Source organism: Alligator mississippiensis, chromosome 5 (genome assembly GCF_030867095.1).
Source record: "Alligator mississippiensis isolate rAllMis1 chromosome 5, rAllMis1, whole genome shotgun sequence".
Taxonomy (NCBI): Eukaryota; Metazoa; Chordata; order Crocodylia; family Alligatoridae; genus Alligator; species Alligator mississippiensis.
In genome coordinates, this window is record NC_081828.1 from 153,283,193 (window position 1) to 153,297,494 (window position 14,302).

Below are 14,302 nucleotides of genomic sequence, written 5' to 3' on the forward strand. Positions count from 1 at the left end.
GGGTACTGGGTCCCAGCCAACAGGGGCTTTATGGAGCCAGGTCAGCTTCCCCCTCTCCGTGCTGGTGCAGCCCAGCCCAGCTCCACAGACCCCTGCCAGCCTGCGCCCTGCTTTGGGCCCCATCGGTGCTGGCCCTGGGACATTGATCCCAAGACATTGGTGACCAAGATGGTGACCAGGGGGCAGGGTACCTTTCAAGGGGCGGGGGCCACTTACCAAGTTGTGGCAAGCTGTCAAGGGCCACATGGGTAGCCCCGCCCCTTGACAGCTTGCCACAACTTGGTAAGTGGCCCTTGGCCCAAAATAATTGCCCGCCCCTGATGTAGGGACAGGACTCAGTGTTTAAACAGCTCACTTTGCTTGTACAGTTAAGGAAATTACTCCTAGCACAAGCAACAGAGTTTGCTTTTGAAGGCCCATTATTTGCATATATTCAAACACATTATTTGCACATTATTTGTTACATACGGAAATCGAATTCTCTTTGCCACCAAATGCTAGAAATGGAATGAGGGAATCAACAGAAAGTTGCACTTAAATAGCTCTTGCCATCATCTGTGGGTTCACTAAGGAACAATATAAGCTTTCCAGCTGAAACATGCATAATCTGTAAACTAGGCCAGGTGACCAGTCTCATGCTGTACAAATCAAAGCCACTATGGATATCATAGATTGACATAATGCTCATCCAACTTGTGTGAGGGAGAAAAATGTTTTTAGAGGAACGACCAACTTGACAGGAACTTTATTGTAAAGCTGCATTTTGACATGATGGGTTCTGGGCATCCACCCATTTTCCAAATGTTCTTCTGATTATTATTCAATTTCTTTGCTCATTAGAGGCTTCTTTCTTTTTTTCAAGGGAAGTTTTACCATTGATTTCAAAGAAGGCAAAATAAGGTTTTTGTTTTTGTTAATAAAGGAAAGTCATAGCTTTTAATTATACTTGGTTCCTTTGGTAATTCTGACCCAGTGCCTATGTAGAGAGATGAACAGGATATACTAATTAAAGTATCTTTGCAGTAGTTTGTACTCAGATGTAAAAAATATTGGTTAAATACTTTATGAAGTAAAAATTCATCTGAAAGATCTGTATCAGATTTTCTTTATATCTAACACTACTGAGAATATATTTTACATGTACATGTCAGGTGTAGCAAATGGTGGTCTGGCCATTTAAGTGGGGCAACCAGCCCTGGGGTATGAGCCCAGCTGTAAGTGATTAGCTGGCAGTTAAAAGCCCAGATGTGGAGACAGCAAGAGGGCTGAGCTGGGGAAGGAGCAGTATGTAGCCGGGAAACATATTCCAACACTAGGAGCTTACTTCTAGGAAAGGCTGGAGATAAAAGGACCCTTTCCTGCCACCTAGAAAAGGGCTGAACATTTGCTTTGCTCTGCTTATTTGTTTGTTTGGATTAAGAATTATGGTTGATATTATGGACTTTTGTTTGGACTGGTTACGGGATTCCTAAGGGGACAAAGCCTGCCTTAAATAGGAGCAGACACACTAGCCCACTGATGTCAGGTAAAGGAAACAAGTAAGATTGTGTAATACAGCAATTCCAATACACTAGTATAGTGCAGTCCTTAAGAAAAATATTGGGAGAAAGATACAGGAATCCCATTAAATCCCAACAATCAGACAACTACTATGTTCAGTCAAGGGAATAAAAAAGCCCCCTTGGCTGAACAGGGAGCTTCAGGAAAGGCTGGGGGCAAAGAAAGAGATATATATGTAGTGGAAGCAGGGGGCAGCCACCAAGGAACACACATTATTTGTTACATACGGAATTTGAATTCTCTTTGCCACCAAATGCTAGAAATGGAATGAGGGAATCAACAGAAAGGAAGCATATACCACCCTGGTGCACTATTGCAGGGAGTCAGTTAGACAGGTCAAGGCAGGACTGGAGCTTAGGCTGGCTCTAACAATCAAGGACAATAAAAAGTCTTTCTACAGATACACAGCGAGCAAAAAGAAGGCACAGAGTAGCATAGGGCCCCTGCAGGACAAATCAGGTCAGTTGGTAGTTGATGCAGACAAAAAGGCAGAGCTCTTCAATGAGTTCTTCGCTTCAGTATTCCTTAATACAGACCAAGACGGTCCCCACACCTTGAACATAGACAGCTGTCTAAAAGGCACCAGACTGCCAATGATTAGTGCTGAGTTAGTTAAAGAGCATTTGGAAGGCCTGGATGGGTACAAGTCAGCCAGCCAGGATGACTTCCATCCATGGGTGCTGAAGGAATCAGCCAGTGTCATTGCTGAGCCACTGGCACAGCTGTTTGAGCTCTCATGGTGCTCCGGACAGGTTCCTGAGGACTGGAAAAAGGCCAACGTAGTGCCCATTTTTAAGAAGGGGAGAAGGGAGGAGCCAGGTAACTTTAGGCCAGTCAGTCTTACCTCTATTCCTGGGAAAATACTAGAAAAAATCATCAAAGAGCGTGTATGTGAAAGCCCAGCAGGGGAAACGATGCTGAATGGAAACCAGCACGGGTTTGTCACAGGTAGATCCTGCCTGACAAACCTTATAGCCCTTTATGACCAGGTCACACACTGCCTTGACACAGGAGCGGAGGCTGATATCATCTACCTGGATTTTAGAAAGGCCTTCAACACAGTTTCACATCCTGTTCTCAAGGGAAGCTAACGGGCTGTGGAGTAGACCTGACTTACACAGTCAGGTGGGTGGCTAACTGGCTTAGGGACTACACCCAGAGAGTGGTGGTTGATGGGTCATTTTCAACCTGGAAGGAGGTGGGCAGTGGGGTCCCACAGGGTTTGGTCCTTGGGCCGGTATTATTTAATATCTTCATCAGTGATTTGGACGAGGGTGTGTTGAGCACCCTTTCCAAGTTCACAGATGATACCAAATTATGGGAGCAGTTACAGGCCGACCTGGACAGGTTGGATCAATGGGCGGAACGTAATAGGATGCAGTTCAACAAAGACAAATGTAAGGTACTCCACCTAGAAAGGAGGAATCCCCAGCATGCCTACAGGTTGGGGGATGTCCTCCTCAGCAGCTCAGACGCTGAGAGAGATCTTGGAGTTGTAGCTGACTCCAAGATGAACATGAACCAGCAGTGCAACGAGGCCATCAACAAAGCCAATCGCACCTTGTCATGTATTAGCAGATGCATGACCAACAGATCGAGGGAGGTGATGCTTCCCCTCTATGCAGCACAAGTCAGGCCGCAGTTGGAGTACTGTATCCAGTTTTGGGCACCGCACTTCAAGAGGGACACGGAGGATCTAGAAAGGGTTCAGAGGAGGGCCACCTGCATGATTAGTGGTCTCCATGAAAGACCCTACGAGGAGAGGTTGAGAGATCTGGATCTCTTCAGCCTATACAAAAGATGGCTGAGGGGTGACCTTGTGGCCGCCTATAAATTTATCAGGGGAGGACAGCAGGGAATTGGGGATGTGCTGTTTACCAAAGTGCCCCAGGGAGTAACTAGGAATAATGGGTGCAAACTAGTGGAAAGTAGATTTAGGTTAGACATTAGGAAGACATGTTTTACAATAAGGGTGGTCAGAGTCTGGAATGGGCTTCCAAGAGGGGTGGTGCTGTCACCTAACTTGGAGGTCTTCAAGAGGAGGCTTGACAATCACCTGGCTGGAGTCATCTGACCTCGGTCCTCTTTCCTGTCAGCGGTAGGAGGTTGGACACAATGATCCATTGGGTCCCTTCCGACTCTGTAATCTATGAATCTATGAATAAACTATGTCATTATATCTATTATTATTATTATCATTATTATAAACCTATTATAAATCTAACATTATAGTAAGTTATGTGGCTAAGAACAGAGATACTGGAAGCCCTTTGAACAATTATACAATTTTTGCTAATATAACTTATTAATAATCTCTCTCAAATATTGTTTCTGGATATTTTTGAAGGATTGAGTAGAAAGGTCACTCTCTATCCTCTGAATTCATAGCAAAAACTTACCTTTTATGTAAACATCATGAGAGGACGCACCAAAGTCCATGGACAGAAATACTGCAGCTGCTTAGAAATAGATGAATTTGTTCAACCTTTAGTTTGTCCTGGAAACCACCCAAGGTCTCATTTTAAAAGCACAGGCTATCAATACTGACCTCACATCTGTTCTGTATGATTCAGAGTTTCCATGTACTTTTCTAATCTTCCTAGGAAAATGGGATAGTATACTTTTCTGGTCACTAATTTTATAGACCACTTTTTTAAAATGTAAGAGGATGTTAAAAATGCATATCTTTATCACAGAGGTCACTAGATAGTGCTATAATACATGGTCTTACAGGTAATTTTACTGCTTCTGAAAGAAAATGCTATGGTGCTACATTTTTGGATGCAGGTTTTTTGGAGGTTTTTTTTAATGCAGGCTTTTGCAGAAGCCATGACTTGTAGCATGGGAGTTTGCTGTTTTTAATCTGTTCTTGAAGCAGAGTTCTCCCTGCAAATGGGGATTAGTATTTGGGTTATGAATTCTGAAAGACGGTATTGCCTGCATGCTGTTTGTGATTACCTCTGTTACAAGAATGGTGTATCTGTCTAAATCAACAAATTACACTACATGTGTACTCTGCCTGACACGTCTGATTTCTTCTCCAGTGGGAAGCTAATGTGCAAGCCCTCAACTCTGCAGCTTGGAAGAATGGCAACATTATTACACATGGTGTATGGATCCACCTAGTTGATAGTCTGAAGGCTTGGAAATTATTTCTGTGATGTAAACTTCTCAGATAACCTGGTATCTTCTCCAGGTATGTGTTCTTGAGGTGGCATTCAGGGTATGTCATAGGTTATGCTCCCTGAGATCTAATTTCTGCACTGTTTACTCAGACAAAACTTCCAGTAAAATCATTTGCAATAACTGAAGATTCATAGGATCTGGCTCATTGATAATGTACCACAAAGAAATGGTCTGGGGCAGGGGTGAGTAATTATTTGAGCCTGAGGGCCACATAGGGAGTTTTGGGGAGCTATTGTAGGCCGGGTCAGCACCACAACAGCTCACCAAACCTCCTAATGTGGGATGGTGCTGTGGGAGGAGCTGATGTGGGCATGGGCAGCAGCTTCAGCCTCCAGCCCACCCTCCTACCCCAAGGAGGGACTCAGGCAGATGCCCTGATCCCTGGGAGGAAGCTGCCACCTGCGTCTGCAACTGATGCTGGCACCTGCCTGGTACTGCTTTTGGTGCATAGGCTGGAAGCTGGTGTAAGCTGCGAGGCCATGCTGTAGGTGCAGGACAGTTTGGGGGAAGGGGGGCAGGGAGAGGGAGGAAGGAGGGTTGAAGTGGGGAGACGGAGAGAGGCAGCCCTGCCCATGATGAATGGCAGCAGCTGGTGCTGTGCACTGGGCAGAAGCAGGACCTGGCAGCTGCTTCTGGGGCCCTTCTGGCTGCAGCTGCCTGAAGCCCATGCCAGGGCTGCCCTGCAGCTCCCCTGCCCTGCTGCCACTGCCCTGCAGGCCCAGGGTGCCCTGGAGGTGGTGCAGGGTGGGAGCAGCACAGAGGAGCTGCAGGGCAGCCCTGGCATGGGCTCCAGGCAGCTGCAGCCAGAAGGACCGGATGAGGCAAGCTTGCCTGTTGCCAGGCCTTACTTTTGCCTGGTGCCCAGCACCAGCTGCTGCCACTCATGGGTAGGGCCACCTCTCTCGGTCTCTCCCTTCTCCCCTTCTTCCTCCCCCCCCCCCCCCCCCCCCAGCTGCCTCCCACCTACAGCATGGCCCACAGCTTACACCAGCTCCCAGCCTGTGTGCCAGAAGCAGCACTGGGGGGGGTGCTGGCATCAGCTGTGGATGCAGGCGACTGATTCCTGCTGGAGATAGGGGTGTCCTCCTGAATTTACAGGTGACGCTGCTGCATCAGTTTGTCAGCTGCAGTCCTAGGCAGTCACCCTGATCCCCAGCGAGAATGTACAGGGAGCATCCACAGCTGATGCCAGCATGCACTCAGCTCTGCTTCCGGCATGCGGGGTGGGAGCTGGTGTAAGCTGTGGACAGGGCTGGGATGTGCCCGCCTGTTCAGCATGACGCAGCAGCCAGAACCAACGGCTCCCTATGGGCTGGATCCTATGACTTTGCGGCTGGCAACTTGCAGGCTGGATACAATCAGTTGGTGGGCCAGATCCAGCCTGTGAGCCATATTTTGCCCACCCCTGATCTAGGTCTGTGAGGTTCCCAATCAGTTGCAATGTGGATACTCTCCATTAGGTTCTTAACACTGGGCCTACCAGTAGAATAACATATACTACCCAATTCAAGTAAGGGTTGCAGAATATGACCCTAAATAATCAGCTAATCATGTAATAACTGATGAGCAAAAATGCAACATTTCACTGTGCGGGGATATACTTTATTCATGGCAGAACTTAAGTAATTCAGATTTTTAGACTGATCTTAAAACTTGGGCCAAGTGGTTGCAAAACACACTGTGCTTACATTCCTGTGTGACAGTCTTAAACACATTTATTATCATAATCAAACTGTCAGTGATAAAATGCGGTATAAAATGCAGAGTATAAAAACATATTGCCTCACACTACCTAATACCGTTGCTGAAAAAATGAAGGCTGTTGCCATTGTGTTTTTGGCTGCCTTAGCATATTCCCCCTTGGTCTCTGGTGAACCTGCAGTCAAAGCGAATGGCATTTTTTTAAATAGACAACATTACAGTTCAATAAGTGTTGCTAATGGAGGACCTTGGGGTACCTGGACCTGGACTGATATGTGCCCAGAACACTTCTATGCTATGGGATTTAGTATAAAGGTAACTGCAGCTTGTCAGTCTTGTGAGATCCTTGTCAGTGCTATAGGCCCTTAGCATGTTAACTGTGTTCCTCTTTTATTTCTCTGTTTTAGGTGGAGGAGTATGGAGGAGCTGATGATGACACTGCACTCAATGGGATCCGTTTATATTGCATAAACCCCAATAATACTGATAGCACTGTCTACAGTATTGAGTCTGATTCTGGAAAGTAAGTTTAATGATATTTAATGTTTGATCTTTAGTAAATCTGATGAGGAGGAATCTGAGAACTAGTCATACTATCAACCATCATGGAACCAGCTGTTGTGTCCAGATGGTTGTTTTTAATGCTGGAGATATTATTGCTTACCTTTCCTAGGCCACTTTATGATCCAGAGTATACCAATGCAACCCCCATAGTCTTGGATGGGCCTCAATGTTTTAATTATGCATGATTTGCAAAGAAAATAGTTACAGTTTAAATATAAGAAGTTATTTGTATTATGTTACAATTTCTTAGGTTTCACTTGAAACACTACTTTGATGTTCTTTAAAAGTTAAAATTGACACTCCGTCCTCACGTGACCTTTCGCCTTTAAAATTTCTTGTTAATAGCATCCATTAAAGAGGTCCTCTAGATGTGAAATGTTGTTGCATTAAAATATGTCTAAATGGGTAAAAATAGTTCTGTATTCTGTTATTAAATTCTCCCTCAGGCTATGTGAAAGAGCTGCACAATTAAGGTAAAATGACTAACAGGAAACCTGACCCAACTGGATGTACTGGCATAGGCCCTCTAGCTTCATGGTACCCTGCATTAGTAGAGGGTTCAGCAAATAGTCTGATTAGAGTTCACTACTACACAGGGGACACACTGAGAGTGGCCATAAATACAATCCATCAAATACATAAAGTTAAAGAAACTAGAAAAAATTGAGAACTATTTTCCTTTAATTTTTTCAGTAAGGGCCATCTTTGGAATTATTTGTAATGGTAGTAGGTAAAAAAGGTTGAAACAAAAAAATTTAAGTCCCTGCTGTCCGTTTTTAAAGGTTATCACCTTCAACTTCAACTTTGAATTCTTGATTCCTATCAGTCTGTATGAATGTCTTCAGATAATCTCAAGAATTTGTTTTTAAACGTAATTTGTGTGTTAACAGATCTGTAGTTTACTGGGTCAAATGACTCAGCTATCTATTGGGTTTATATCATGTCTGAGGACAGACTAGTCCAGTATCCTGTCCATGACAATGGCTAAACCCAGGTGCTTCAGAAAAAGGTGTAAGAACCCCACAGTTAGAAAATGATGACGGGTCATCTGCTCCTGTTTACTCCCTAGTAGTTAGAGATCTGCTCCAGCCCTGGAACACATATCCAAAATCTTTCTTGGCATTAATTATGACAACTCTGGGTCTTCTTGTAGCCTTATAAATAACCAAATTTTGAAGTGTGAGTAGAATATAAATCCAAATTTTGAAATGTGGGTATGTTTTTCCAACTACATAATTACTTTTACGATGGGCAACAAAGAGGTGACTCTCCCTTATTTTAAATTGGTATTGGAAGCATTATTCTAGTCTTACTTATACTGATGTAAGTGGATTTATTTAAATACCTTCTTCTGTTGCACACATATCCACAGGGAGTCCTATTTTCTCAGGTTTCCTCAAGTTTGACACGTCAAGCTGCAAGCAGAATGCCTATATCTTTTTTTCTCCTTTCAAATAGATTTATCCCAAAGATGTAGGGGAATATTTTTATCTGATGATCTCTTGTTATAATTGTGTTGTCAGTATATTTAGAGTATAAGACAAGTGTTGAGGAAATGGCATCCCAGTACGCTCAGAAGAATTGATGCTCAACATATAATAAATAATACATCATTTAAAAAAATCTGGCATCTTTACACTTTAAAACATTAATTATACTCAATTAAAATAACAATTGAATGACATTATTGACAATTCTGAAAATTAAAATGGAAAATTTATTTAAACTTTTTAAATTGCAATTTTCTTTTCTCACCATAGGTTTGGACAATGGTCAATAATCACTTGGTGTCCAAGAGGGTTCCTCGTATCTTTTCAACTGAAAGTTGAAACACCACAAGGAATTATAGATGATACAGCAGCAAATGGTATCAAATTTCGCTGCACCAGTGGTGCAATCATAGAAGGAGTTGGTAGCACATTTGGTGATTATGGGGGATGGAGTAATACCTGTATAAGAGGTGGAATCTGTGGCATTCAAACCAAACTAGAATCATACCAGGGGGCTTTTGTGGATGACACAGCACTTAATGATGTTCGCTTCTTCTGTTGTGACTAATTTTACATTGCTAAATCTTGTATCTAGGATCTTCTAAAGTATAATACCTGGGATTTTCTGAACAGAACCTTCTGTTCCTTTCAGTTTGGTTTAAAGCTATACTGAGTACCAGTAAAAGTAATTTTCTGTCTGCCTCTTAAAAAGAATCAACAACAAACTAGGTTTCCTTAGAAATACCCTGCTTCCTCAATGCTTCCTCAATGAAGATATGAAGGGTAGGATTGATTTTTATTGGAATTCTCCTATGGCACTAATATGAGGGAAAGTCAAATAGTTACCAAAAACTCCATCCCACAATTACTTCTTCTTCCTGCCAAGTTTACCCCTCCAGTATTATAAGGATTTGAAGATATTTGCACTACTTGACTTCTCTCCTAATTTAAGATTCCAAACAAAATATTGCTCCAAATGGACAAACCGGCACATTTATATTGCTTATAAAAACAATTTCCCTTAACTCCAGTAGTAGACAAGTCAGAGGGAATACAGGATCAGGCTCCCAGCAAGTGAACTTTGATAAGGAAATTATGAGTATGACTTACTTATAACAGTGAACTGGGAGACCCAAGGCAAGCAAGGGGCTGGAGGGTTTCCCTTTTAAAATCAACAGTGCCAACATCCTTACTCTATGAAATAGCCAGCACGTGGGTACGGAAAGGAAGGAAAAGCCTATATGTCCTGCTGATGTAGCTATAAAGGCCTACTATTTACTTTCATGTTGTGCTTTCAGCTGGGACTTCTACAACTGAAGTGATGCTTTTTTGTAGTACATTAATTAAGTCCAAAGATTTATCAGCCCAAACAGAATGCCATGAATAAATACTATTTCAAAATTCATTTTGGTTGTGGGTTTTTTTTCTCATCACAAATCCTTAATATTTTGCTTTGGTTGAGTGTCCAAAAGTCTAATCGTGGAACATTTGTTAAAGACTTGTTTTAAAACTTCAAGAAAACTAAAGCAGGAAATTGTAAATGTATCCATTTCTTCTGAGACTGGGTTATAGCAGGAGACAATGGATCAAAGACAGAAGGCTTTATCCTATTTCCATTTAAGTCCATAAGAATTTTTAATGAAAGCAGGAGTGGGCCAAATAAATGCCAGTTTACATACTCTGCAACCTCAGTGACTGAATGTATATTAAAAGGAATATATTAATTATGGCTTACACAAGTAACTGTGTACTGCTTAGATACATACAAACCTACTTTGTTTTATGAGTCAAGTGCATGTTACAGCTTTGCTAAGTTTTCATCCTAACAAGGCTGACTTCCTCTGAGAGCATGTCAAAAGTTTCCCAAACATTAATCTTCCTGTTGTCTCAGAAGTTACAGACTTCCTTAAAGATATACTCCCTAGCAGTTTATTTTCCAAGTTTCCTTGAAAAGGCAAACTTCTTCCTTCAGCCATAGTATAGCTGAAGAGTCTCAAGAGATGCTCAGAGTACTTTTTTTTTTCTTGTTCAAGAGAATAAATGGCAACTATAGTTGGGGCTGGGTAAACAAGGTGCCTGTTGCATTTATTTTAGCAAGACTTTCTAAGGAAAGTATTCTTGTCTTCCCCTGAAGACTGTAGCAGACCCGTGAAACCTTTTTTTTATTTCATGCAGCAGTGCATGTGTCTGAAATCCCAAATGAAAGTGACAGTGAGGTTTGGGCAGTCTTCAAAAAAGCCTATCAGTCATTGCTTATCTAGCACAGGTGAGCATTCAAATTGCCACAGCTGATTTGCATTCTTGTTACATGGACGTAAGAACAAATTTGCTTCAGGTTCACTCTGTACTGCTTCCATGCATTTACCAGACAGGATGTGGATGATCATTCCACTCTACATGAGGGGGGGGAAAGAAAGAATGGAAAGAAAAAAAAGGGAATTTCAATGGTGATTAAAAAAAACCAACACATTGATTACTTTAAAAGCTCTAGGATTGGTCCTTAGAGGTGATGGGGACCCACAAGTCCTCCTGAGATCAGTAAGAACTCTAGGGGCCTTTATATATATGCTCTGGGAGGGGGAAGAGGGAGCAATTTAATTAGAGTGGCTCTGAAAGCCACTCTAAAGTGCCTGGAGCGTCGGGGGGTGGGGTGGGGGGGTTATGGGGGGTGTGGGAGGGTTTATAGATGGGGTTTGTGGATGGATTGTGGGGGGGGGGACTTGTAGGGGAACTGTGGAGGCATGGGTCTCCTCCCCACCCTCCCCCCATGGCGCACAGCCCAACCCTGCAGCAGCAGCAGCCAGTAGCAGGCCTTCATGTCACTCATTGCCCACTGCAGGCAGAGGCACCCGGCAGCGTGTGGTGCCTCCTGAGACCCAGGGGCTACATGTGGTGCATGGAGCCAGCCTGGTCTGCTGGCATGCACCTTGGGGTAGGATTGGGACAACTCCTGCCACCACCCAGGGCTCCCAGCACTGCATACAGGAGCCACACACCATTGGGCTGGGCCAGCTCCTGCCTCCACATCAAAGGTGCATGCCAGCAGACTGGGCTGGCTCTGTGTGCGCGCCACCTGTAGCTCCTGGGTCTCAGGCTGCACCATGTGCCACTGGGGCTTCTGTCTGCAGTGGGCCGTGAGTGTCCTGAGGGCTGGCTGCTGCTACAGGTGGCGGGGGCTGTGCTGTGGTAGGGGCAGGCGGGGCACCTACCCCTCCCTCACAGTCCCCCCTACCCCACACAGTTCCCCCCATTCCTGCATCCCTGCTTACCAGGACAGAACCTGGGTCTGACTGACTACTGCCAGCCTTGCCTGGCTTCTATTCCTCCGGCACCTGAGGCAGTGTGCTGGAGCAGCAGGGCCATTCGGCAGGCATAGAGACACTGTGGCCAGGTGGTAGAGCAGGGGTGGGAAAAATGGCTGATCTGCCCAACAGCTGGACTCCATTTCCCAGCAGCCCCTGCCCTCATGGCTTGGGCCAGTCACCATGGAGACTCCAGCTGCACCTGCTGGGAAAACTCAGGCTGGGGTTGCCATGGAGGCCAGCCTGAGCCATGCTAGCAGAGCAACGCAGGGGGCTCTTCTGGAGGCACTGGGAACTTGGGATGGGGGCAGCTTGCTTTGGAGCCAGGGCAGAGCCACAATCTGTAGCCTGCATGCTCTGGGCAGGGGCATGCAAGCAGGGGATCGCAGCTCTGCCCTGGCTCCTTGCAGCAGTGACAGTCTGGTCTGGAGCTGAGGCAGAGCTGCGATCCCCTGCCCAGAGCATACGGATCACAGCTCTGTCCTCGCTCTGTAGCAAGCTGCCCCCATCCCAAGTTTCCAGTGGCTCCAGAGCAGCTCCCTCCTCTGCTCTGCCACACGCACTGCCAGCACAGCGCAGGCTGGTCTTCAAGGCAACCCCAGCCTGAGCTTTCCAGGTGCAGCTGGGGTCTCATGGCATGCCTCTTGCAGCATCTCAAACTGCTTTGAGACACTCACTCATGTAGATGCAGCTCCTATGACTGAAGTGATGATGGAGTAACTGGACATTTCCTGTACAGTCCAGGAGCCTTAAACTTTCCCTGTCCTGCAGGAGATTTCTTACCCTACAGGAAGAATTCCACTGAATCATACTGAGTTTCTAAAATAAGAAAGACATCTATCTTGCAAGACGGTTTGAATTTTAAAACGCACTCAATTTCGCAAAGAGCAGAAGGGCTTCACACTTTCTGCATCAGCTCCCAGAATCTGGCCCTCTGAAGTCTCTCCCAACCTGCAAAGCAGAACCAGACTTTTCTCTGCTGCAAGGGTCTTTTGGGCCTGAAGAATTACTAAAGTTACTTTCATAACCATTGATTGATGTATTCCAGAATGCTCTGCAAATGAAACAGCTTGGGCTTACACTACAAAAATCTAGGGCATGTGGATTTAGAGTGTGCTTGCTTTGCTCCTTACTGGGTGCATCTACATGTGCAATTGGTGTGAAGCAATAAACTCTGGAGGTTATTGCTTCCAGGCATGCCATTTGAACGTGCACCTGGGACCACAGAGTATCGAGCCAGGTCAGAGCAACCCCACCTGGCAGGAGGCCCTGGGAATCAGTCTTCCAACTCGGAGCTGCTCCCCCTTGGCTCAACATGCTATGGAGGGATTGGCTAGAGCATGAGGGTGCTCCAGTGAAGGGCTAGGCGGCAGGCAGTCCCCATACTGAAGCACCCTCATGCCCCAGCTGGCCCTGTCAGCATCTACATGTGCGGGGCTGCGGAGTAAAAAAAAAAACTCCACAGCAGGATACTACTTGTATTTATAAGTACTACCCTGATGCAGAGTTTTAGTTTACTCCAGCTTAATAGCCCTGCACATGTAGACACCAAGATATTTACTGCAAAGCTAATTTGTTTACTCTGAAGTAAACATCTCGTGCACACATGCTCACTCTTAACTACATTTGTACTGCACAGTTATTTTAAATGGGACAAATATCATCAGAATATCTTGGTTCCAAATAGGGATTCAGTGAAACCTGAAAATTTCATGTACCCACTTCTATCCCCTTCTCTTCCTTTCTCCTCTGTTCCCCATCTCCACAATTTTTAAACTGTTTTCAGCTACCTGAGATGCATTAAAAAAATCACTACCCACCTCCTGGACATCCCAGTGCTGTTGATTGTTTTCTGCTGCTTCTGTACAGTTTTGAAAGATCACCTTGTCATGTCTGATATCAAAGCAAAGCTGCGGAGCAGAACCAGACCGGATTTCCTTCATGCTGCTATATTCAAAGTCCTAAAATATGAAGGATTTGTTTGTGTGAATAAAGTTGAGGGACATTCCAATTCATTTTAGATGCTAGATCCAAAAATAATTTCCTGTCTTTGTTTATGAAGTAACTAAGAAAATAACAGAGACCCAATGAACTTGAGCTTGCAAACCAGTCTCCTTACAGGTAGTTCTTGCATAACAACTTCACCAGGACTATTTTTTTTCAGAAGCAAAGGTTTTCAGGTGTGGATTGAAGTGTAAAATAGATCCAGAATATAACATTTATGGGAAACACAGTATTTCTCCTGTTTAGAAATATAATATGCTTTGGGTGGAGGGACTTTCACAACTTAAGTCAACACTGTGGTTAAAGGTATGATGGCAGCTTGTGCAGACATATGCAAGCTACCTTTAAGCTAACTAATTCTGGTGCAGAAACATGCAAGCTAGCTGTAAGCTAACTAATTCAGGTGCATATATCTATAGCACAGAGCAAAACAACCCACAGACATCAGGAAGGTTATAAGGAGTGGAAGCTTGGACAAATAACTAGGGAAGAATA

The 14,302-nt window shown here is 44.5% G+C and overlaps 2 protein-coding genes across 3 annotated transcripts in view; one reads left to right on the top strand and one right to left on the bottom strand.

Annotated features, from left to right (window-relative positions):
- Positions 1-231: 231 nt before the first annotated feature.
- Positions 232-9,906, top strand: LOC102567126 (vitelline membrane outer layer protein 1 homolog). Of its 2 annotated transcripts, XM_006262380.4 has the most exons (3): positions 6,024-6,762; positions 6,855-6,970; positions 8,772-9,906. In XM_006262380.4, the coding sequence occupies exons 1-3, from the start codon at positions 6,493-6,495 to the stop codon at positions 9,067-9,069; spliced, it is 684 nt and encodes a 227-aa protein (XP_006262442.1). In that variant the 5' UTR covers positions 6,024-6,492; the 3' UTR covers positions 9,070-9,906. The 2 variants fall into 2 exon arrangements, 1 of the variants encoding a protein (XP_006262442.1); XR_002093655.2 differs by lacking the exon at positions 6,024-6,762 and adding an exon at positions 232-4,756 and having other exon boundaries at positions 6,855-8,859.
- Positions 9,907-10,561: 655 nt separating this feature from the next.
- GALNT15 (polypeptide N-acetylgalactosaminyltransferase 15) overlaps positions 10,562-14,302 on the bottom strand; it is a 38,488-nt gene continuing 34,747 nt past the window's right edge. The window contains exons 9-10 of the mRNA XM_006262379.3: positions 13,624-13,764; positions 10,562-10,894 (exon numbers count right to left, since the gene is read on the bottom strand). Coding sequence (XP_006262441.1) covers positions 10,748-10,894; positions 13,624-13,764 — 288 coding nt within the window. The 3' untranslated portion in view covers positions 10,562-10,747. The remainder of the gene's footprint in view (positions 10,895-13,623; positions 13,765-14,302) is intronic.